Raw genomic sequence first — 25,220 nt, forward strand, 5'->3', positions numbered from 1 at the left:
GTGATGTGGCAGATCATTGAACCTCTCTCGTTGGTTCTTCGCATAGAAAGGGATTGTTAAATGGTGACTGAGTGACTGGGGTGATGTGCAAAGAGACTGTGACATATAACCATTCCAATGTTGGTGGCTATCTCACTTCCGGAATACACTTACTGTTCCCTCAGGTTCCCCTCGGTCTTTGCCTCGGAATTTATTCTCGCTCCTTTGTCACTTCCATGCCCCATTGGAGTTATTACTGACTACAACATCAAATTCCACCCTAGAGCAGTGCCGACACTGACTGTTTCCAGTAGTGCCTGCTGAGACAATATAACCCACTTCTGGGATCCAACACTGCATGGCTGCTCCCTTCTCAGTTTTGGAATCCAGAATCCTGCCCATTGACCTCTCCCTCTTACCTATGCAGTGATCTGGTGAATCTTAAGAGCTGGTTCTTTATTCTCATCCCTCTCAGTAACCGTTTCTAGGTGTTCAAAACATTGAACTTGTGGTTCTGATTTTGAACTGGGTCACTCTTGTTGGTGCCATAGCATTGCCTCCATTTCATGAATGCAAACAGGAACAAGGCCTGTGTCTCCCACGTCTTCCTATAAAGAGCACTGTGAAAACTTAATAAAAAAGAAGTAGCAATGACGTTACTATTTCTTAAAAATCCTAAGGCATCTGTATTTCCTAGAGTGGTTTGATATTCATAACAATTTGAGAGAATTCAAAGGGGCTTCAAAATGTCATAGAAAAATGGAATAAAAAGAATGGAATTTTTACACAAACGTTTTGAAGCCTCCTTGTGTATAGTAATTAGGAATTTGCAATTAGAAGCATAAGTATTGATCAGAATCAAGATCTGTATTTCCACCTTGTAGTGTCCTTACCCCCTCCATCCTCTCCAATCATAACACTAAGGAGCCTATCAGCGGTGTGGCTCAGCCCTCTGCTGCTGATTGGAAGTTCTTAGAGGAGGGGCTGAGCCCTCTACTGTTAATTGGAAAGTAAGAGATCTGAACCAGGGCTTCAAACCCATTCATTTGGTTTGACCCTCTGAGAATTTGTCTCTCTGCCCTGGGCTGCTAACTACAAGGCTAGCAGTTTGAACACCGGCCACGCTCTATGGGAGAAAGATGAGGCATTTTACTCCAGTAAATATTTGCAGTCTCAGAAGCCCACAGGGGCAGATTTACCCTGTCCAACAGAGTCACTAGCAATAGACTCAATGGCAGTGAGTGGGTTTACCCCAGATATAGGGAATCAGAATCTACATTTTAAGATGATCCTCTGGTGAGTGGTAAGGTAAAATATGGATTCCAATTCTGTATTTATGAAGTGGAAATGCAAATTTCCCAGCAGGAGCTCAAAGTGGAATGAAACCAGTCAAAGCTCTAGCTAAAACCCACCAATTGCTCCTAGGATGAAAAGACTGGTCATCACTCCTGCTGTGATTTCGGCCCGGGGAAACTTCCCCTCTTGGGGTGCTAGGAACTCACAGCACACGGGAGGAAATCCTACCACTTCCCCAAAAGAGGACTTTCTCTCATTGTAGTTTTTATTCTTTTTAATCATTTTATTGGGAGCTCTTATCACAATCCATCCACCCATCCAAGGTGTCAAGCACATTTGTTGCTCTCATCATTCTCAAAACATTTGCTTTCTCCTTGAGCCCTTGGTATCAGCTCTTCATTTCTCTCTGTGGTTTTTATCATCTACATTCTACTAATCTGAAGCTGATTGAGGTGATTGGTGATTAAATAAGAAGCGGGTTTTTTTTTAAAGTGTGAGCTCTGTTGAATGTCAAGGTTAATGCTTGAGCTGTGAAACTAGAATGTTTAATCTGCTCCAACCCATTACAGGAGGGGAAGGGATGCCTCCTTTCGGAATGGACAGCCTCATTGGCACAATGTAGCTGCTTAATTACACCTGGCAAGCTATTCACAACAACGGTAACTATTCACAACAACGGTAGCACCCTCCCTCAAGCTTTGTCAGGGCCAGGACAAGGAGCTCTGGCTCCAGATGGGGAATCCAGTGTTCCCTGAATTAACAAAGCTAGCACCTTGCCTTTGCTTAGTGGCAACAGCTGGGGACTTTCTAGTTCACCTTGGGTCCTTGTGAGGCAGCCCGCGTGGGTCTCTGCAGCCTGTCCTCTTCAGTGAGTCTTACAGGAATGGGCCCAACCTCAGTGCCTGGGGAGTGCCATTGGGAATCTTGCCCATGCTAGCCTCAAGATGCTCAAGGGATGCTATGGGAGAATACAGACATTAGATGACCAGATACAAAATGTGGAAACAATCACATGCTACAGAAGCCAGAATCCCCACAAAGTCTCATTAACATCCACTTGATTCTGGCACATAATGACCCTATATAGGCTATTCAAAACATTGATCTTTACAGCCTCAGCTTGCTACGTTGGAGGGGCTGGTGGGTTTGAACCTCTGACCTTATGGATAGAAGCCTAACAATCCACAGCCCACTCAGGCTCCTTCAGAAAGGGAATTCCATAGCAAATGGAGGAACTTGGTATCACTGCGTGGTGCAAGTAGTTTAGCACTTCATTCAAACACACACAGAAGCATCCTGGACAAGCTTGGGACCCTGCTTCTGTAGGGCCACAGCCTCAAAAATCCTGGGAGCCAAGTTCCATTCCACACAGAGAACAAGAACAACACCAAAGAACAAATCAATCATGAGCACTTGAAGAACAGGGCATGCGGAGCTGTGCCAATGCTATGCCACCTCGTGATTGGCCATTACTTACCAGAAGCTATCCCAGGATCCATATTCGTAGCAAGTCCATTGGACTGTAAGTGTGAAGCCTCAGGATCCAGTGTGTTGTGATGGAATTCATTGGGGGTGTGTCTAGAAATGGACTGTAACTCTTTGATTTTAAAACTGACCTGAGAATCACTGAAGTGGCTGACATTATTTGCTAGGTTAGCCCGAGCACTAATCTGTTGGGACAATAGACCAACACAGCCAGTACTTGATGACCTGTGTGTTTAGGAAGAAACATCAGTAATTCAGTACAAAACAATCACCTGTTGGTTGCTAGTATAATTACAGAACTTTAAAAATTACATGACCTTTTAGTAGCTAATTATGCACCATTTGCATCCATTTTATACCATCATTCTTTGAGCATATTTGAAGTAGAATAAAGGCAGTGGGAGAGACTGGGTAAAGGTTAGACAGGATTGATGAGCATTCCCTCCCAAGTATAAAGGCAGGCAGTCTCTGGATTTTGGACATCTGATTTACAGACAGCCCCCTACTTGCCTTTTTAGGTTAGGAAATTTTGTCCTCATTTTTGAAACAGTTGAACTAATCCCTATTTTGCAACAAATTATTCTCAATAATCGCTTTCACTTACTGCCTGGGCAGCTTTTCTTTCACTTGAAGAAGGATCAATATAAACTTCATGCACCTGTCCCAACTCATCTACAAATTCTTAGACACAGTTCAAATCTGCTTTTATTATAATCAAAAACCAGAAAAACCATTTCTTTAGTAGTCTACCATCACACCACTGTGCAAAAAAATCCCCCCAAAAAGCCAAATAGCAATACATTCCATCTTGAGTATTAATTAGGATCAAGAATTGGGGATAGTCCACTAGCTGGCTAAGCATAGAGATTCTTCTGCTTAGATGTATGCAGTCTTTATTCATTTCAGTTTTTCTGTGGCCAACTATTCCTCCCTCCAGGGTAAGCTGGTGTGACCAAGGTGTGATTCAAAGAGGGCTGAGCAGACTTCACTTGAGCTATTCCACAGCGTGGCTGATGCTTGCCCACACTGACCCTTCACCGGGTTTCCCAGGCTTTGCAGGAACAAACAGTCTCACTTTTCTCGTGAGGAACAACTTCTGGATTGGAACTATCACCTTGTGGTGCCCAACACCTGACAGTGCCACCAGGACTCACCCCTAGTACCCCCAAAACACTTTTCAAACATCCTGCAGTCCAAACCCTCAGAGAAGCCTGCTTCTTATTCTTACCAAGTTTTGGGTCTTTACTTTTTCTATGGCTTGTGTGCTCTGCTCTGTCTCACTCTGATTAATTCCTGTTATGTACCAGTTAGCTAAAATGGTTTCTGTTGCTTGCAACCATGAGCCATACCTACTACAACCACAGAAGCCAAGGAAATCAGACAAGTTTGGGTGATAGAAACTTTGGAGCACTTTCTACAATATCTTCAGCTTTGACAGACTTATCCAGTACCTCACTTATCATTTTATGAAGCTGAGACACTAAAGGACTTCATTAAGACATACAGTTAGAAGTCAGGCCTTCTAACAATTTCCATCACATCATAAACTGGTGACACAAGTCTTAAAAGTTGCTTTGCTATGGCTCAGAGGTAGGCAAACAATGTAAAAGGCTACTTCAAAGACCCCTTCGATCAATTAATCAATGAGTATTTATTGCAAGGCACTGTGCTGGGCACTATCGAGAATACATGGAAGATTAGACAAAAGTCCCTGCCCTCAAGGAGCTTACAATCTAGTTGGGAAGACAAGGAATACATACAAGGAAAATTAAATAACAATACAAGAGTAAAGTAAAAATGCAAAATAACAGTACAAGAGATTTCCATAAGTAGTACCTGATCAATTACTAAATGAGGACTGTCAATAGGGACTGCAACTAGTTATGAGAAAGGACATCGCCAGGAACTGAATAACGAGTGTGCTCATAGAAGAGCAGACGCTGTAGCTATCCTTGGATAGCTGGCATTTGGGTAGGAGAAGGGGGTGGGGGTAGGAGTGGGAGGATACTTCAAGAGTGGACAGCCACATGACCAAAAGGCACAGAGGTGAGACCAAAGAAGCCAAGTTAGGCTGGGTACAAAATTAAGTGGCTATTAGGATTAAGATGGTCCTTAATGTTTAAATTTAGATTTTATCCTTTTAGCAATGGGGGGAAGGGCTGTAAGGAAAAACAACCTTAAAAAACCCCCAAATTGGAAAAAAAACACAAAACCCCAAAGAGATATACTTAGAGTAAACACACAAAAATGTAGCTAATCAAGAGCAAAGTTTTTCCCTTCGGGTATTTATTTATGGAGTTTGATTTTCTCTACTTCAAAGAAGAAATGGTGTCTTCAGGGTGTCAATTCTTAAGGCAGAGTTCTGGGTCCACTAGCTTTGGGTCAGGGCCAGAGACTTCTGAGCCCCTCCATGATCCCAAATGGTAACTAGCTCAAGGTGCACTAACAAATTCCCTGACGTGCAGGCAGGAAAAATGCTCCCACAAGACAAGAATCTTTACAAATGACAGAATATTTATTAACAATACCTTTTAAAAAAGATTACATCGCTAGATCACTGATAAGTATCATTTACACTGGGTTTGGGGGGCTACCTGGAGTTTCTTTTCTTTTTTTTCCATTCATTTTATTATTTTGTGGATTTTTTATGCATGTGATTTTTAATGTTATTTTATTTCAACATAGAAGTAACCATATCAAACTAAGAAAGGAACACAGCTGGAAATACTGACATCATTGTTTGCAGTTATCACCCTAATTTTCATACAAGTGGAATCCTGATTATGACTTTATTGAATAAATATAGCCAGAAGGTTGAAAAGTTAACTCTGTTGTTTGTAAGCCAAAAGTGACAAATGACAGGCAAATTTAAGCTCATTGAGAAAGAAGAAAATGTGTGCTTGCTTACATGTGAAAACTTTTATAAAAAAATGTTGTTGCCGTTGATGGCAACTGCTCCACGAGTGTCAGCCTGGAAGATCTCCTTTCCTAACAGTCCTTTCTGTAAGAATATGGGTCTGTGGACATCGTCCTCTCCCAACGTGTGCTTTGTACGATGGAGAAGCAACTAGACTACGTATGGCGAAAACAGGAGAATTGTCAAGCCATCACATGATTGCATTAAAGTCTTTATAGAGCCAGCTGAAAAAACCTGTGCGGCAACTATGTGCTACAGTAGGAGAAACTTGCCAAACTCCATACATGATTTTGCTTCAAAAGATGGGTTCTATTAAGAAAGGGATATACATGTCATATATAAGAAAGTTTGTAAAGAAATGATGAATCCATCAACAGAGAATTACCATTGTTTTTCAAATGTACATCCAAAACAGATACACTTAAAGATAGTAAAATTACGTTTTCTCCTTTGAAAGTCTTGGTTGACTATAGTAACGTTTGGTCTGTGTTACTACAGGATATATACCCTCAAAGGTAATGCTACAAAGAAGATGCTAACTTGCCGGAGTGAAAGGGAAGTCTGTACAAGGCTAAATTCAGGGAGGGGGTATTGCATGAGGTACCTCGTGGGCAGTCTGATTTTGAGATTGCAGCCGTTTGGGAAACCATCTGGGGTTTGGATGAACAATGGAGTGGATGCTGGGGCGGGGCAACATATTCTACACATCAACAGGACTTCACTCAATGCATGAGCGGCGAAGGAGTCAGTCACATGCAGCAGCCGTGGGGTACAGACCAGGTCTTGCTTTTCCTCTTCCGTTGCTCTCTAGCCTTGGAAAGCTGCATATTTGCTGTTTATTTACCAAGATGTGGTTTGAGCTCTGTCTTCAAAGGAAGGAAAGGTTTTTCAAATAATAGTTGTATGATTGCTTTGCCCATTGCACTTTACAGCAGAGGGAAAAAAATAATATCTACATTATATGTTAACTTTAAAAAATTCTATAAAACACTAAATATATAATAAAAATATGCATATAAGGACATATGTAAACTGCTTTGGTAACATCGTATTACAGATGTTTTCAGTGCATTACAGAGTTTCCAAAGAAACTTCAAACAAAGCTAGATTTGCTTTGAGGAAGTACTGTATAATGCCATTCCTAAAGAAGCAAAAAACATCTTTTTTCCAGTAATAAGATGTACTTGACAACAATATTACTTAGTACTGGGTGTCTTCAAAACAACTAGCTAAACGTTGCTTATATTATAAACAGCAAGTCTTTTAGGTAACTTTCGTCATAAGCTGGACCTCGCTGTGAGGGAGATCATTATGGTACTGATGGCAGAGAGCGTGCATGCATTCGAAGTGGAAGCTCCGGACCCTCTTGCGTAGGCATCTGAAAAGAGAGAGAGAGGGATTCACTCAACATGGGCTCCTGGGGACTATGCAGAGACAGGGGCCTTGTATGAAATGGCAGAATTACCTAGGTTTCTGGAAATGGTCCTATCCTTCACACACACACACACACACACACACACACACACACACACACACCAGTCAGTTCTGAGTCACTGGTGTCAGAGTGGAACTTTGCCATCTCTGGTTTCCAATGGCTGATTTGTCCAAAGCAGATCCTCCTGCTTTTCTTCTGAACTACTGGGAAGACATGACTTCTCAGTTAGCCCCGAGCACCCCAAATGCTTGCACTAGCTAGAGACTCCAATCATATCTCAGTGACTTCTGAATACTATTTCTAGGAGCTTGGTGGCATAAAGCATTTGGGATATGCTGCTAACCTAGAGGTCTGTTGTTGGAACCCACCCAGTAGCTCCATAGAAGAGGCCTGGAGAATAAACTGCTTCCATGGAGTTGACAACTAGAAACACAAAACACACATACACACAGTAACACACGGGGTTGTCCTGAGTCAGGGGACAACTATACAGTAGCTAACAGCAGCAGCAGCGGCAGTTCTAGGGTTACTTAGCTAAGTAAGAGCCGGGGGCAGTTTCTGGGCACCCTCAGGAGCTCAGTTTAAGCACTGGTATAATGAAAAGATCCCTGCTCAAGGGGAGCGGCAGGCTAGCATCACTAGTAACAATACTGACAAATACTACGCCCCATCAACAATGCATGAAAACAACACCACTCCTCCCTTGAAAGGAGACAGTGGTGGTTCACGGTAGGATTCCTGCCTGACATCGGGGAGACTGGGGACAGATTGCTGGCCAAAGCACCTTATGTGCAGCTGCACCCCATCAGTCAATGGAGGCTTGTTGCTCAGCAGGCTTCAGTGGAGCTTCCAGATTGTAGAAAGGCCTGGTGATCTGCTTCTGAAAAATCAGTCAATGAAAAAGCTATGGATCCTGAGCTCAATCTGTAACTGATCATGGGGGCGTCACTGGATTGGCCAGGGTTTTGTTCTGTTATGCATGAGGTCACCCTCAACCAGGGAGCAACTTGACAGCACCAACAATACTAACTCTCGTGTGGGCTCTGTCTATGTGCTGAACCTAGAGCAATATGTCACTAAACTTTTCATAAGTAAACCAAGAAAACAACAATCAATGTATGAGGATCAGGTATAATTATTACCCCATTTGACAGATGAGAAAAATGGGGTTCTGACAGGTGAGACAACTGGTTTAAGATCACTTAGCTAATAAATTGGGACGCACACCCAGCTATCTATACATATCCTGATTCTGAACAAAATAATTTCAATCCTTTAAAAAAGTATTTCTTATGAGTCTTATTTTTCCAACAGCAAAAAGTCGCCAACTGTCATTTGGGGCTTCATCAAGATAATCAAGAGATATCGCTGACCAGAGGAATGAAAAATCCCTTTACAGGAGTGAAAAAAATCATGCTTTTCTCAAAGTTACATCCTTACCATCGGTGAGCTGTATTGATATAATTGTCATTAGTACTCATATATGTCAGAATCTATATATCAGTACTCATAAACTCATAATTGACATTCGTACTCACATACTCATCGCACTCATATACGTCATAGTACTCATATAAGTGATAAAAATCTTCATAAAATAAAACTATCATTTATACTTCTATAATGAGTTAACCCAAGAGTTATCAGACAGACAAAAACAAAACAAACAAAAATGACAACAAATGAAATGATAAGGAAGTGAGAATTCAGACTTTAGCAAAGTGAGACAAATAAACCTCAAAGTAAATCTCAATCTTCTGATAATGTGCCTCCAGATTACTTTTCCATTGCTCCCTGGGCCAGGCTCTCTCTCAAGAGGAGCAAGGAATCCATTTTTAGTGAGATGGAATTCTCCTTGCATGTAGGAAACACCCTCCATAAATGCTCCTAGTGTTTGCATGCACACAATATTTAAGCCACGGTCTTGAGGCAAGTAGAGACCAGTTCCTGGAGAAAGACGTCATGGAGGTTCTCAGCAAGATGGATTGTGATGGTGGCTGCAACAATGGCGCAAACAAAACAACAGTTGTGAGGCTGGCGCAGGGCCAGGGAGGCGTTTGTTCTGTTGTGCATAGGGGCACCTAGGAGTAAGAACCAATGGCTGGTACCTAACAACAACAACAAACAACAACAACGAGATGAAAACCACAGGTGCCCAGATGTAAAACCCTGACTGAGTGTGGGACTGATCAACAATTCAATCAGTCAGAACCGGCCAAGCTGTTAGTTTGCAGAACACCACTTGTGAGCTGTAACATCTTGTCCGTTTTCATCACACGCCTTCCTCTGTGAGAGTCTTTTCTTCGAAGCCCTGACTCATCAGGAAGTCTGACAAGGCAGAGTGGATAGAGCATTTCCTTACTTGATATCTTTGGGATTCGAATCTGTTCACTACTGCTGCCGTCGCCTCCATCGCTGAATGGCTTAATTTCTATTATATAATCCTCATCGAAAGGCAAAGAGAGCTCCACTGATGTTTTATTTGTTTCAATGACAGATGTACTTCTTTGTCTATTCCACCTATACATGACCTGCCAATACAGAAAGAACAGGTGTCACCTGCTGTCATCAGAAAGGCCCCAAATATGGAACATTTATATCATTTCACCTTCAGGCACCAGGGCTGGGCAGTGATGCTGAGGTCGGCAGGTTGCCCACACATGCCTTTGGAAGCTGCATCGGAAATGAGGGACACGTCAGGCCTAGCCATTGTGTTGTGAAGACAGCGTTGAGAGGACAATGGAGCATGTGGCCAGGCTGGTTTTGCCTGGTGCAGTGAGGCCTCACACAATGGCCCTGGGACTCTGCTTATGCACCTGGGGTAATTGGGAAAATGAGTACCTCCATAAGCGGATATAATGAGTCCCTGACTGCTAATTCCAAGGCTGGAGGTTCTAACCCATGGGAGAAACATGGGTGTCTACTTCCAGAAATACGTACAGTGTCATTAAACCTGCCCAGGGTCGTTAGGAGTTGGGATCCGTTTGCTACAGTGGGTTTGGTTTGGGCTTTCAGGGAAAAGACCTTTGTGGGACCCCTGGTGTCCAACAGCTGAGCTCTCAGCTGCTCATCAAAGGGTTGGTAGTTGCAACCCACCCGGTGGCTCTGTGACAAACAGACTTGGCAATCTGTGCTGTAAAGAGGAAGGAATAGAAAGCCTTAGGGGGTAATTCTCTGTCACATGGGGTCGCTGGGAGTCAGAACTGACTTGACAGGGCTCAACAACAAGATGGGTGCATAGGAAATTTCTCAGTGGTGCAGTCAACACCCCTGGTTGCACACTACAAGGTAAGAGGTTCGAGTCCTCCCAGAGGCATGTTGGAAGAAAGGCGTGGGCTCTGTCTCCATGTGCACACATCATCTGTTGGAAATCAAGTAGAGAAAGTTCTTCTCTGACTCACATGGAGCATCATGAGTTGGAATGGAGCCATTCTGAAAGGTCTGTATTTCAAAACAGTTCCACTTAGGCTTTTTGTTGTTCTTGTGGTTAACTTTCTTTCCCAGACTAGCGCAGAGTTTGGGTTCGTGAGTCGTTTGATGAAATGGTCAGAGAGTGCTCTTGAAAACAAATTTGCCTGCCTGGGATCACCTCCCCTGGTTGACATCAACTCCATTCAGAAATAGAACATAAAGGCCTAAAGACTCTACCTTCTTGAGTGCAACAATAAGGAGGCTGACAGCAACCACTGAAAGAAGTATTTCCAGAGTGCTTCCCAGAAGCCAAGGACTTTATGAACTGCACCATGTTTAACCATCAGAACAATCTACCAGAGAGAATTACCACGATTCTTTTTAACAGCCCAGACGGGGATACGGAGACCCCGAGATGTCTCAGAGTGGTTAAGTGGCAGGACGAAGACCTCTAGACTCCTATTGTCAAATCGCTCGACAATAAAGCAGATGGAGCTGGTGAGATGACGCGCTCAGTCTTCGCTGCGCATCATTCCCTGAGGAGCATGATCGACCCTGATGCTCTCATCCAGTGGTTCTCGACAGGGTGGAGGTGGAGGAGAGTTTTCCAGTGAAGGGGGTGTGTGGAAATATCTGGATAAAGGTTTGGTTGTCACAGAGCAGAGGTCAGGGATGTTGTACAACAACGCCCATGGCAGGACCTGTGGCAAAGAATTATCCTCCTGAAAATGTCCGTAGTGCCAGGGTAGAAAACGCTGCTCTAGCTGCCCTCCACCTTGAGCTGCTCAGGTAACGCGAACGTGCATCCGGGGATGGGGCTCAAGTATAAGAACAGCTGTTTGCAGACCGCAGAGTGTGGGGAGGCTTTTTAGAGACCCATTCCATCTCAGTGCTTTGGATTCAATCGGTCTGCTGTGGGGGGTCCAAGAATTTGCATTTCTAGTATGTTCCTAGGCAAGACTAATGCTGCTCCTCCTGGTACCACACCTTTTGATAACCACAGACTAATAATGCTTCTGTAAGTCTCCCTCTAATTTTTGACCCAGCGAGGTCAAAACCAGACAAAACCAACCCCAAGGAAATGTCCCTTACTTAAATGGGGTAGATTCCTCTGCAGCCCGCCTTGGCATTTCATCACCTTAATTTATGTCTTTCTAAAACAAGGTTGGAAATACAATTTCCTTGAGGTGGAAAGATGCACGTTTCATCCCGGCTTCTCTCTGGAGCCTTGGCTGCATCAGGCACCACATCCCTTGCTAATGAGCAGGCTCAAATAAATCCTCCGGCACCTCCAGGAGGGAAAGAACCTCGCCTCACGGCCCTTCAGGAGGATGGGCTGGCTGATGGAATGCAAGGTCACACCAGGCTTTGTGGAATAAATTGCTTCTTTGATTTACCTCTGATCCTTGCCAGAGCTCGGTGAATCCAACAAGTTTCAAATATAAATCCAGAAGAAACACTTCCAGGAAAAAGGCAGCCTTTTCATCAGTGCTGCTTATCAGACTGGTAATATCCGGGCCTCCAGTGGAGCCCAAATCAGGTCCTGTAACGCCATTACTTATGCCACACTCCTGGCTCAGCTGATTGCATTTCATTTAAGCCAGAGGTGGAAGGCACGGGGGCCCAGGACACAGTGGGAGTCATAATCATATTAGGAAATTTCAAGGCCAACTATGTGCCTCAGCATTGTAGGTTGTAATTGACTTGTTTCCCTGAAAATAAGATATTCTCTTATTTTTATTTCTCCTCAAGAAGACACACGGTGGCTTATTTTCAGGGGATATCTTATTTTTATTACAATGGTACAACAATCTACATTTATTCAAATACAGTTAAGTCGTCTGCTTGTGCAACACATGGACCCACAGTGCTGAGTCAAATGGCAGCCCCAGCTTTCCCTCTTCCCCCAAGGACACACAACACCCAAAGCAGAGCGTCCTGCCCTCACTTCTCCGGGGAGACTTTGACTCTCACAGTCTCTGTCTCCCTCTCTGCCTCAGCTCGCAGCACGCACAGAATGACTGAGATCAGACAACGGGAGCCGACCTTGTGGATGGGGCTGTCGGCACACACCTCTCTGGTCCCCTCCAAGATGATAGCTGTCCTGACAGGGCACATGGGCATCTGTCACGATGGGCAGACGAGAAGGGTTGCCGGCCATTGTGACCGCTCCGCGCCGGTTGGCTGCAGAGCCCCCCTATCATCATATTTTCGGGGTATGGCATATGCTGCACAAATGCCTAGAAATCCTGCCACGGCTCCTTGTGTGGGCATGTCTGACTTTTGGGGAAGCGCGGTACTTCCGGGCTTTGCTAATATTCTGAAGTCAGGTGGGGAAGTGCCTGGTGATGGTAAAGGATCTTCCCAGGAGCCTGTGACCAGGAATCACTGAAACACAGTCACCGTTCCTCTCTTTGGTCTCTGGTTTTGGGAATGCAAAATAAAAGGTCAGACAGAGAACACCCCCAGCTTGTGTAGATTGTTCAGTACTCTTAGTGCTGGCCCAGTTGGGTGGGTAGGGGGATTAGATCACAACATTTACAAATCAAGAAAGCAATCATTTCAAACAGTTGGCCGAAGCTGAGAAGTCACTACCTGTTTTGAACCATCACCTGCTCTGCAGTTCGCCCTCGTTTCCACCCTCTCTACTGTGAAGCTCAAGGCCTTGCCCAGACTGTTCATTGTCCTTAGAACACTCTTTCCCAGAGAGCCAGCTCACATTCTCTTTTCGTGCATGGGTAACCAAAATGTCATCTCTTTAAAGAAGTCTTCTTGGGCCTTTATATAAAACGATCAGCCTCTCCTGTCCACCCTATGCTACATATTTTTTGTAGTTCCTTATTGTTACTAGATACATGGTTCATTGCTAGCAGGAGGAATTGCAGAGCCGCTAAAAGCAGGGTGCCTGGATCCATCTTGCCTACTTATGTCCAGACATCAGACCACCAAAGGAGCTATGCAACTTAGGCGAGTTAATAAACTTCTTAGTGACTTGGATTCTCCATTTATAAAATGGATAATTACTGCACATACCATAAGAATAAACCAGTCTTGTGATTTCATTGTTCACTCAAAGACTCATTTATTTGCAGTATTTGTGGAAGTTATCGATCAGATTATTTGGGGGTACATGCAGGCTCTGTACAGGGTTGAATTTGTGATACTAAGACACTATTCTCTTTTCAGACCTGATCTCATAAAGGAAAGTAGCTTGAGGGTTTATGCTGACAGAACATTCTGGGTCTCAAATATTCTGAAGCCAACTTTGATCTGAGACTGTCTATGAAAGCAGAAATTCCATGAATCCAGACGATTTAGGTGAAAAGGTCAGAAAAATTAAAAAAAACCCAACAACCAATCCATATCCCAATGCTTTGTTCATTTAGGAGAAAAAGAGAATGGTGGAAGAAGAAAGTCTGATGAAAACAACAGTCTTGCAAAGGACAGCTCTCGTATGGCAATCATATGTAGCTCTGCATTCAGTCAACACCCCCACAGCAGGCAGAGAGATCCACCTCACTGCCTGATTCCATGCAGCTTAAGTGAATCTTCTAGATTTCCTTCAAAGCTCCTGTGCGGTAAAAGGCAGAAAGGCCTTCTTGGAAAGGTGCCATCTTTTCCCACACAGATGCTTGGGAAGAAATATTACACAAGCTCACTTGAGAGTTCCTCAGCGGGAGCATGAGGACAAGGAAGTGGCAAGTGACTAATAACTGGTACCCAATTGCTCTTCTAAAATTGCCTCCCATCTTCCCGTTCCCCGACATGAACTTCAGCCTGCATATTAATCCCTGGCCCTGTGAAAGCTGAGGGCACTCAAAGTTACTTTACTCAATGGACTTGAGCCCTCACCTCTTTGAAATGAAGGGGTTTACTAGATGAACTCCAGGATCCATTGCTGCGCTAACATTTTCTGTGGTTGACTGAATTGCTCTAAGCTCCCTGCCTGCCAGACTGAGAGTGAGTATCACATTAGGTTGAAGTTTCACTCAAGAAACTCTTGCTGCTGTTGGTGTGTTTATTATGCTTTCTCTTCCGGTCTACTGGGCAAAGCAGGAAGGAAAAAATCTTTTTTGGGCACTGTTGGGTAAGTACTGCGCACAAGGTCAGTAGTTCAAACCTACTAGCCACTTACAGGAGAAAGATGGAACCGCCTGTTCCCATAAAGATTGACAGCTTTGGAACAATGGATGATCACTGAGAGTGGAATTGACTAGATGTGGTAATGGCTTTTCCTTGGTTTAGTTAAATAATTTCTGTCATTGTCTCCCTCTGTAGTCAGATTAGCCTGGGTCAGACCTACCAGGTTGAAAAAAGGCTTTCTTTCTTTTCTTCTTTTTTAGTTAATTTAAAATTTTATCTTTGAACCTACCCAAGACCATGTCTCCTGTTGGGGATAAGAGATGCTAGATAAATTATTTTAAACTATGACATATAGGAAATGAGAGAATCACTATAATACAGTCACAATGAGTGTATCCTTCGCTGGAAAAATAATGGTGGCAATTCAGTTACTGTCCTCTCCTCCATACCCCAATCATGAATTTTCTTAATGACATTAACAGGTTCAGAATCAGAAATGCTCAGGACCTAGTTCTTTCAGTCACTAAAGTCTTTTATTCAGGCTGACTGGCCATTCTCTAGTCCTTGGCTTCTCAGCCACATTGCCCCTGGATTCTGCCCTGCCCAGGTAATCTTACAGAGTTCTTTTAGTGTTGCAAAGTCATACCCAAAATGCCCCAAAGTCATACCCCTTGTGGTAGCTAAATAATCTGGTGTCAACTCATGGAGGGGTGGAGTCTAGTCTGTCACGTTGTAGCTTGATGAGCACATTTGGAGGCACCATGGAGATAAGTAGCTCACTGGAGGTGGGACACAAAGACACTCCCTGTGAGACATTCCTGTTGAGAAGACACATGGAGCTACGCTAGAGCCCTGGAGCTGAAGGAGCCACACGGAGACCCCTGCCAGCACTGAGATGCTTCTACTGGCACCAGATCCACAAGACTCTCCACCCACTGGCCTGTGATCTTTATTCCTGCATTCAGCATGTGCTGCATGAGTCTGAAAAAGAATTTATAGTCTAGTAATGGACATATGTGCTAATATTGGATTTATGGACTTAATCTGGGCCGGACTGGGCTATTTTCTTAATGTACACTTGCTCTTTGATGTAAAGCTCTTTCTTGTACACATATTAGTGTGTATGAATTTGTTTCTCTAGTCAACCCAGATTCACACTCCTCTCCACATTAAGCTTCATCCCCACAGAGCTCAGCTCTAGCTCTGTGCATCGGCAAATATAGATCCTTAATTAAATGCCCAGAGGCACTTCCTTTCGTAAGTGAACCTTCTGCTCAAAGCACTCGCTCCTTGGGCCAGGAAGGGTACAACTCTTTCTCATTCTCTGGCTGTGCTGCTGCTACTGTGTCTGTCTGTCACGGTTCCGCCCTTTCTCTGGTGTCTTGGCTCTCTGCCCGTAGAGAGCGGAGATCCAGCGGGCAGGGATCTGGGCACTCCCATTCCTGCTTCGTCTTTCTCAATGGTACTCAGATCCCTTCTTCTTGCTCCCGAGTTATTGTTCTCTTGAAGCTCATAGTATGGCAATTCAGTCTATTACAATTACCCAACAGGATGAAAAGTACTTTAAAACTTTGGATGAAATAAAAATAATTTTAAAAATTGGGGTGAAAAGTGGGAGTGCTGGCAGTCAGGAAGGGCTTTTACGCTCCGATCTGAAAGTTGAAGAGCTGGACAGGTAAGGATGTGGCGTGGAAGTATGGCGTGGAAGTGGTAGGAGGCAGGAAAAGATATGCAAAGGCACAGAAGAGAAAGAAGGCCAGAGTTTGATCATTTATTAGAAGAGGAAATGGAGTTCTGGAGGGTTTAGTCACATAGACATCAGAAGATAAAAGCAGAGACTCTTAGCTTTTTGTGCTATGCACAATACAACCCTTCCAGAAGGGTCTGCCTTTGAAATGAGACCCATTAAGACGTGTACAGTTTAGATCTTAGGGACTATCCTCAACTTTTCTTTTAAACCAGTTTCAGTGTTTGTGCAATGTGGGTGACGAAAAAGTGATTCAGGCATAGATCTTCTGGGGTCTTTGTCAAGTCACGTTGCTCAATGTTCCTCTGCCTACTCAGTCAAACTCCCAATGCCAACTCCAGCTTTGCCAGTTTCTTCCCAAGGACCCTGCTCTTTCAGCAGCACCTAACAACAACATCTCTGCACAGGAGCCACCATACACCGGGAGTCTGCCTGCTTCAATCGGTCTCAGATCCATTTTGTTTGGCTATCGGGCGTTGCCTCAGATGCTCTTTAAAACTGAAACAAGCAAGCTGAATAGTTGTGCATTGCTTGTGGGAATGTAAAATGGCACAACCACAGTGGGAAATGGTTTGGTAAATAAAACACAGAATTATGCTTTGCCTCGGCAATTTCATTCCTAGACTAGAAGTACCCTATGACTCAGCTTTTTCATATCTGGGCACATACCCAAGAGACTAGAAAGCATAGATTCAAACAGAGCCTTTTACACCAATGTCCAGCCATCCCTGTTCAAAGGTTAGAAACAATTGTCCATCAACAGATGAGTGGAGTAATGGAATGTAGTGCAAACACACACTGAAGTAATATTCAGTGATAAAGGAAAATAAAGTTCCAATACATGCCATACCATGGATGAATACTGAAAATATTTGCTGCATGAAATACATGAAAGGCAATACATGAAAGGCAAAATACATGAAAGGCAAAATAAATATTTAATGATTCCTATTAAATAAGATGTCTAAGCTAGGTATTGGTGGTTTCCAGGGGGTTGATGAGGGTGGAAATTGCTGCTAGAGGGCTGCTGAGGTACCATTTCTCGTGGTGCGAGGCGTTTGGAGATGAGTAGTGGTACTAACTACACCACACGGGAGTTGTGTAGTGAATATATGGTGCACATAGTTGGTGAATACAGTTAATGTCTGTGGATTATATAATTTAAAATGGTTACAGTAGAAAATTCTGTGCCATATATATTTTACCACAACACAAGTGAAAATAAAACAAGTTGCCAGCATTTAAACGTTGGGAGGATTCAATATAAAAATGAATTTTCTGCCATTTTCTAAAAAATACCAGTAGGTCTGAGATACTGTGCCCAGTTTAAAAGAAGCAAGTGGCAAGAAGGGATTAACGATTGCTACTTCTGGACGTGAACATACACTTCCCCATGGGCTATAGTGTCTACCAAGCTTCCCTCAGCCATTTATGTTATCTTCATTTGTGTTTTCATGAATTAAAAAAAATTTCCTTAGCATTTCTAATGTAAGTAAATATCATTTTACATGATTCCTTAAAATTTTGACTTCCAGACTTCTATGTGAAAACAAAATCAAAGTGATAAAGTTGGTTTTATAATCTTACCTGTATAATGTTGGCTATGGGGTAGTTCATTAAAATTGACTTCAATTGCTTTCTTTAAAAAATCATGTTATTGGGCACTGGTACAGCTCTTATCACAATCCATGCATATATCCACCGTGTCAAGCACATTTACGCATTTGTTGCCATCATAATTTTCAAAACATTTTCTTTCTACTTGAGCCCTTGGTATCATCTCATTTTTATTCCCTCCCCGTCCTCCCTCATAAACCCTTTTTGTCATATCTTACACTGACCGATGTGTCCCTTCACCCACTTTTCTGTTGTCTGTCCCCCTTGGAGGGGGTTATATGTAGATCATTGTGATCAGTTCATCCTTTACTCCCCCCACCTTCCCCTTAGCTTCCTGGTATTGCTACTTTCATTATTGGTCCTGAGAGGTTTATCTGTCCTGAGCTCCTATCTGTACCAATGGACATGCTATGGTCTAGCTGGATTTGTAAGATAGAATTGGGGTCATGATAGTGGGAGGGAGGAAGCATTAAAGACTAGAGGAAAGTTGTATGTTTCATCAGTGCTATACTACACCCTGACTGGCTCATCTCTTCCTTGTGACCCTTCTGTAAGGGGATGTTCAATTGTCTACAGATGGGCTTTGGGTCTCCACTCCACCTTCCCCCTCATGCACATTGAGATGTGTTTTTTTTGGTTCTGAGCCTTTGATGCCTAATACCTGATCCCATTGACACATCGTGGTCATACAGGCTGGTGTGCTTCTTCCATGTGGACTTTGTTGCTTCCCAGCTAGATGGCTGCTTGTTATTTTTAAGACCCCAGATGCTATATCTTTTCATAGCCTGGCACCATCATCTTTCTTCACCACATTTGCTGCTGTACCCATTTTATCTTCAGTGATCTTGTCAGAAAGGTGAGCATCACAGAATGGCAGGTATTAAAACAAAGTGTTCTTATGCTGAAGGAGTACTTGAGTAGAGGTCAAATGTCTATCTGCTACTTTAATACTTAACATGCAATTATATGTATGTAGATCTTTTGCCCTATCATTGTATATAAATATATTTACATATGCACATGCCTGTATTTAGACCTCTATAAATGCCCTTTGCCTCCTACTTCTTCTTCTTTTTCCTTTCCTCTTGTCCCACTACCATGTTTGGCTTTCATTTGGGTTTCAGTAATTCCTCTTGGCTAGATTGCCCTTGATCAAGCCCCACCAGGCATCCTATGCCCTCCTTGCCATCAATTTTAGATCACTTGCATGACTTTTTTTTTCTTCAAAAGGAAGCTTTATTGTTTCCATTGGGTCCCCAGCTGGGGGGAGGGGCTCCAGGGCGGTGGCATTGCGTGGACGGGTTCAGGCAGAGGGTCACGGGCTGGCAGTGGGGAGGCAGAGGGCCCCTGGCAGGTGGCTTGGCGCCGCAGGTTCCTAGCCTTCTTTGAGAGTGAGTCTCTTGAAGAGATACTCGCCCAGGCCGGCCTGGGGGCTGGCCAGCCTGCGGAGGTTGGTCAGGTGGTCGCCCATCTTCTTGAGGAGTTTCACCTCCTTGTCCAGGAAGTGGTTCTCCAGAAAGTCACAGAGATGGGGGTCAGCATGAGTGGACCCCACGGCATGCAGGTCCAGAAGAGCCTGGTTTAGATTTTTCTCCAGGGCTAGGGCAGCTTCCATGGCATCCAGGGTTCGACCCCACTCATCTTGAGATGGCTTCTGCACATCCTGGAAAAGGGCGCGGCCACCGTGCTGGTTCTGCAGCTTCCAGAGACGCTCGGCCCCCTCGCGCTTCTCCTTCGCCAGCTCGCGGAAGACGTGCCCCCCGCCTTCCAAGGCCACATCGTCGCAGTGGAAAAGCAGCCCAGAGAGAGGCAGGTGTCAGAGGCCTGCAGGTGCAGGTTGACCAGACGGTTGACGCCGGCCTCCGCGTTGGTGGAATAATTCTGACGGAGCTGAGAGCTCATGATGCGTCGGTTTGGAGGTCACCACACGCCAAATAAAAGTGTTTGCTGGTCCCAAGAAGAGGGGCTGGCCGAGAAGATGGTCCCCAAGTTACTTCCGGAAAGAAGCCTGTTGCGTGGCGGAGGGTTGGCGGCAGGGAGTTCCCAGATCTGTTCCGTTCAAACACTGTTGAAGCAAGACACAGATCCACGGGACCACGGGGCGAGCTTAGGCGCATGACTTTTTTGTATTTGAATGATTAATCAAAAACATAAGGGTCAAGAGCCATGTCAACATGACCTAATTTCTCAGACTCCTCTAAAGCTTCATTTTGGTGATTTATTCCTAACAGTCCAGAATTTACAAGGATTCAAAATATTATAGCGCTTAATTGTCAACTCAATATTTCCTTTATCCAACATAGAATATTTAGTGATAGAGAACTCTCCAACACTCTTTAAAACTAAACCCATTTTTGAGGCACTCTGGCTAAAAGAAAGTAAAAGCGAGCCAGAGTTTGTCCCCACATGGCATCCACTTGGCTCCGTTCATTGGAACATTGAGGAATTATTCTAACCACTGTTCCTTAAAAGAGCCCTTCAGATACTTTCAGTGTTCATCACTGAGAGTCTTTTCTTCCCTCAAACATTTGGAGTTCTCTCACTCATTCCTCACAAATGTTTTGATTCAGCTTTCTATTCACAATCTTTTCAATGCATGCTGTGGTCTGCAAAGATGGTTACCCCTAAGTCCTTCCTCCCTGTGCATGCATGTGATTTCTCAAATTCTCTTCCCTTTGAATCTAGCCTTGACTCACAATAGCCATTTCCAGTCATAACCTTTAAAAGAACTGGCAGCCCAAGGCTCTATATAAGTTTAATGCCATTCCAACACAAATACCATCATCTTTCTTCAAAGAATTGGAAAAACTGATTACCAACTTCATAGGTAGAGGGGGGAAGCCCTGAATTAGCAGAGAACTCCTCAAGAAGAAGGACCGAGGGGGAAAGCTTGTTCTACCTGACTTTAGCACCTATGGTATTTAGGCACAATGGTCAAAACTGCAAGGTATTAGTATAATGACAGCTAGTCGGGCCAATAGAAAATAACTGAACACACGGGAGCAAATGAAGGGGGAGGAAGAGAGAGTGGAGCACATCCTAGTCCACCAAGCCTTAATGACAAGATTCCCACCCAGAGCAGCCAATCCACAGAGAAGACCATATGGCCAGCGCCACTATGAGATAGGACATCCCTTATTGACCCATGGCCCCACAGGGGACAATACTGGAGACACAGTGTGGGAATTGTGCACGATCTGATCTCACCACACTAAGGGAAAACTCTAAGGATGTGCAACAGAACAGCAAGGGGAACAGAGCAACGAAGTCCCCAGGGAATACCAAAAATAGACTTTAGGGCCAGGGCTTGGCAACCCATCAGACTCAACCATCAAGGGACCAGGGGTGGGATCGGGGAGGGAGGGGGACTGGGGAAAAAAAGGGAAACCGAGCTGATTCCAGGAACCCAAGTGGAAGGTGAATTATGAGAATGACGAGTGCAACGACATGGAAGAGGGGGAGGTAGGAAGTGGTATTAACAAACCCAGGGACAAGGGAACAGCAAGTGATCCAAATCGGTGGTGAGGAGGGTATAGGAGGCCTGGTAGGGCATGATCAAGGGTAATGTAACAGAGAGGAATTACTGAAACCCAAATGAAGGCTGAGAATGATAGTGGGACAAGAGGAAAGTAAAAGGAAATAGAGGGTAAAACTAGAAGGCAAAGGGCATTTAAAGAGGTCTAAATAAAGGCATATACATATGTAAATATATTTATATATGAGGATGGGGAAATAGATCTAGGTGCTTATATTTATAGGTTTAGTAGTAAGGTAGCAGAAGGACATTGGGCCCCCTCTCAAGTACTCCCTCAATGCAAGAATACTTTCTTCTATTAAACTGGCATTCCATGATGCTCACCTTCCTGACTCAATAGCTGAAGACAAAGTGGGTGCATAAGCAAATGTGGTGAAGAAAGGTGATGGTGCCTGGCTATCAAAAGATATAGCATCTGGGGGTCTTAAAGGCTTGAAGTTAAACACGCGGCCATCTATCTCAGAAGCAACAAAGCACACATGGAAGAAGCACACCAGCCTGTGTGATCACGAGGTGTCAAAGGGATGTGGTATCAGGAATCAAAGAACAACAACAAAAAATATTATCATTGAGAATGAGGGGGAGTCTGAGGTGGGGACCCAAAGCCCATCTGTAGGTAACTGGAAATCCCCTTATAGAAGGGTTGCGGGAAGGAGACAAGCCAGCCAGGGCGCAGTGTAGCAATGATGAAACACAACTTTCCTCTAGTTCCTAAATGCTTCTTCCCCACCCACTATCATGACCCCAATTCTACCTTAAAAATCTGGCTAGACCAGAGGATGTACACTGTTACAGATAGGAACTTAAAATCCAGGATGATTGATCCCTCCAGGACCAGTGGTGAGAGTGGTGATACTGGGAGGTTAGAGGGAGGGTGAGGTAGAGAGGGGGAACCAATTACAAGGATCTACATATAACCTCCTCCCTGGGGTACGGGCAACAGAAAAGTGGGTAAAGGGAGATGTCTGACAGTATAAGATATGACAAAATAATAATTTATAAATTATCAAGGGTTCATGCGGGAGCGGGGAGGGAGGAGAAAAATGAGGAGCTAACCCAGTGGCTTATGTGGAGTGCAAATGTTTTGAGAATGATGAGGGTAAAGAATGTGCTAATGTGCTTTATACAATTGATGTATATATGGATTGTGATAAGAGTTGTATCAGCCCACCAATAAAATGATTTAAAAAATAACCAAAAACCCAGAAATAAAATCATCATCATACAGACTACTAATCTTTGATAAGGGCCCCCCCAAAAGTCAAATGGGAGCAGATGCCCTCTTCAGCAAGTGGTGCTGGAAACAATGGATATCTATCTGCAGAGAAATGAAGCAAGATCCTAATCTCATTCCAAGTACAAGAATAAACTCAAGGTGCATCCCAGACCTTGAGGTAAAACCCAAGACTCTTAGGGCCATCATTGAGGGAATTGGAACAAACCTGAGACCTTTAATGCAGGGAATACATTATTGGCAATAAGGAAGAACACAAATACAGGTGAGTCACAAAATGACAAATGGGATATACTGAAGATAAAACACCTGTGCACATCGAAAGGACTCACCAAGAGAATAATCAGAGAGCCCACCAGCTGGGAAAACACCTTTAGCAATGATACATCAGAAAAAGGCTTTATTACTAAAATCTACAATACTCTGCTAGCTTCCAAAAAAAAAAAAAAACCCTAATTGCCAACTGAGGAGGTGGGCAAAGAACCTGAACAGAAGCTTCACAAGGGCAGAAATTCAAATGGCCAATAAACATTTGAGAATATGTTCCCAATCATTAGCCATAAGAGAAATGCAAATTTAAACAAGCCAACATTCTCAAAGGTAGCCCAATTCAAAAGTCCAGAAAGCAACAAGTGTTGCAGGGGCTGTGGTGAGATAATAACTCTCGTCCACTGCTGGTGGACCTGGAGGTAGGTACTACCACCATGGAAATCGATCTGGTGATTTCTAAAACAGATGGAAATCGAGCTACCATAAGACCCAGCAACCCCCACTAATGGGCATACACCCAGAAGAGGCAAGAAACAAATCACGATCAGACATCTGTGCTCCAATGCTCATCGCAGCACAGTTCACAATTGCAAGGAGTTGGAAGCAACCCAAATTTCCATCAACGAAGGAATGGATTAAAAAATTGTGGTACATACACACAATGGATTACTACGCATCCCTAAAAAGCAGAGATGAACACATGAAGCACATTGCCTCATGGGAAGAACTGGAGGAAATTATGCTAAGCGAAGTAAGTCAAGCACAAAAGGACAGGTACAACATGAGTCTGCTGAGTGAAGCTTAAAAATGCAAAAGGGCCATAGGGAAAAAGTTACTGTATACATACATTTCTGGGGGGAGGTCCAGTAAGTATGGCAGAGGCCAGACCCAACCCAGGGATACATATGATAGCCAACTAAAAAGGAGGGGGAAAGAAAAAAAAAAAGACATGGATAGCAGAGAAACAGGGCACTAACCCACCCAAGGGGAGGGTATTGTATATATCTCCACAGGAGAGGAAGGGAGGGACCAAATTTCAACCTAGTGCACCAAGACATAAATGCAACCTACCGGCATAAATCAGGGAACCAATAGAGAGGTCTGAGGGACCAGTCCCAATTCCCCAGAAGAATTCACTTCAGAAGACAGCCCTAGAGGTATTGCTGAAACCCAGGTGGGGACTGAGCATGATAGTGGGACAGGAGGAAAGTCAAGGGAAATAGAGGAAAGAGCTGGGAAGCAAATGGCATTTATAGAGGTCTAGACAAAGACATGTACATATGCAAATATATTTATATGTGAGGATGGGGAAATAGATCTATGTGCCTATATTTATAGGTTTGGTATTTAGGTAGCAGACAGACACTGGGCCTCCACTCAAGTACTCCCTCAATGCAAGAATACTTTTTTCTATTAAATTGGCATTCTATGATGCACACCTTCCTGACACAACCGCTGAAAACAAAATAGGTGAATAAGCAATTGTGGTGAAGAAAGCTGGTGGTGCCCGGACATCAAAAGATATAGTGTCTGGGGTCTTAAAGGCTTGAGGGTAAACAAGCGGCGATCTAGCTCAGAAGCAACAAAGCCCACATGGAAGAAGAACACCAGCCTGCATGATCATGATGTGCCAAAGGGATCAGTTATCAGGCATCAAAGAACAAAAAATCATATCACTGGGTGCTAACCTCCATGATACAATTGCTGAGGACAAATGAGTGCAGAAGCAAATGTGGTGAAGAAAGCTGATGGTGCCCAGCTATCAAAAGGTATAGCGCCAGGGGTCTTAAAGGCTTGAAGGTAAACAAGCGGCCATCTAGCTCAGAAGCAACAAAGCCCACATGGAAGAAGCACACCAGCCTGTGCGATCACGAGGTGTCGAAGGGATCAGGTATAAGGCATCATCAGAACAAATAATCTCACCATTGTGAATGAGGGGGGAGTGCAGAGTGGAGACCCAAAGCCCATTTGTCGGTCACTGGAGATCCCCTTGAAGAGACCCCTAGGGGAGGCGACCAGCCAGTTAAGGTGCAATGTGGCACTGATGAAAAATACAACTTTCCTAAATGCTTCCAACGCCCCCACTCCCACTCCCACTATCATGATCCGAATTCTACCATGCAAGTCTGGCTAGACCAGAGGATGTACACTGGTACAGATAGGAACTGGAAACACAGGGAATCCAGGGCGGATGATACCTTCAGGGACAGC

At 44.0% G+C, this 25,220-nt stretch overlaps 1 protein-coding gene across 1 annotated transcript in view; it reads right to left on the reverse strand.

Annotated features, from left to right (window-relative positions):
* Positions 1–4,396: 4,396 nt before the first annotated feature.
* Positions 4,397–25,220, reverse strand: part of CNTN4 (contactin 4) — a 626,036-nt gene continuing 605,212 nt past the window's right edge. The window contains exons 21-22 of the mRNA XM_075549881.1: positions 9,475–9,643; positions 4,397–7,055 (exon numbers count right to left, since the gene is read on the reverse strand). Of these exons, the coding sequence (XP_075405996.1) occupies positions 6,955–7,055; positions 9,475–9,643 (270 nt within the window). The 3' untranslated portion in view covers positions 4,397–6,954. The remainder of the gene's footprint in view (positions 7,056–9,474; positions 9,644–25,220) is intronic.

The sequence above is a fragment of the Tenrec ecaudatus genome, chromosome 5 (genome assembly GCF_050624435.1).
Source record: "Tenrec ecaudatus isolate mTenEca1 chromosome 5, mTenEca1.hap1, whole genome shotgun sequence".
Taxonomy (NCBI): domain Eukaryota; kingdom Metazoa; phylum Chordata; class Mammalia; order Afrosoricida; family Tenrecidae; genus Tenrec; species Tenrec ecaudatus.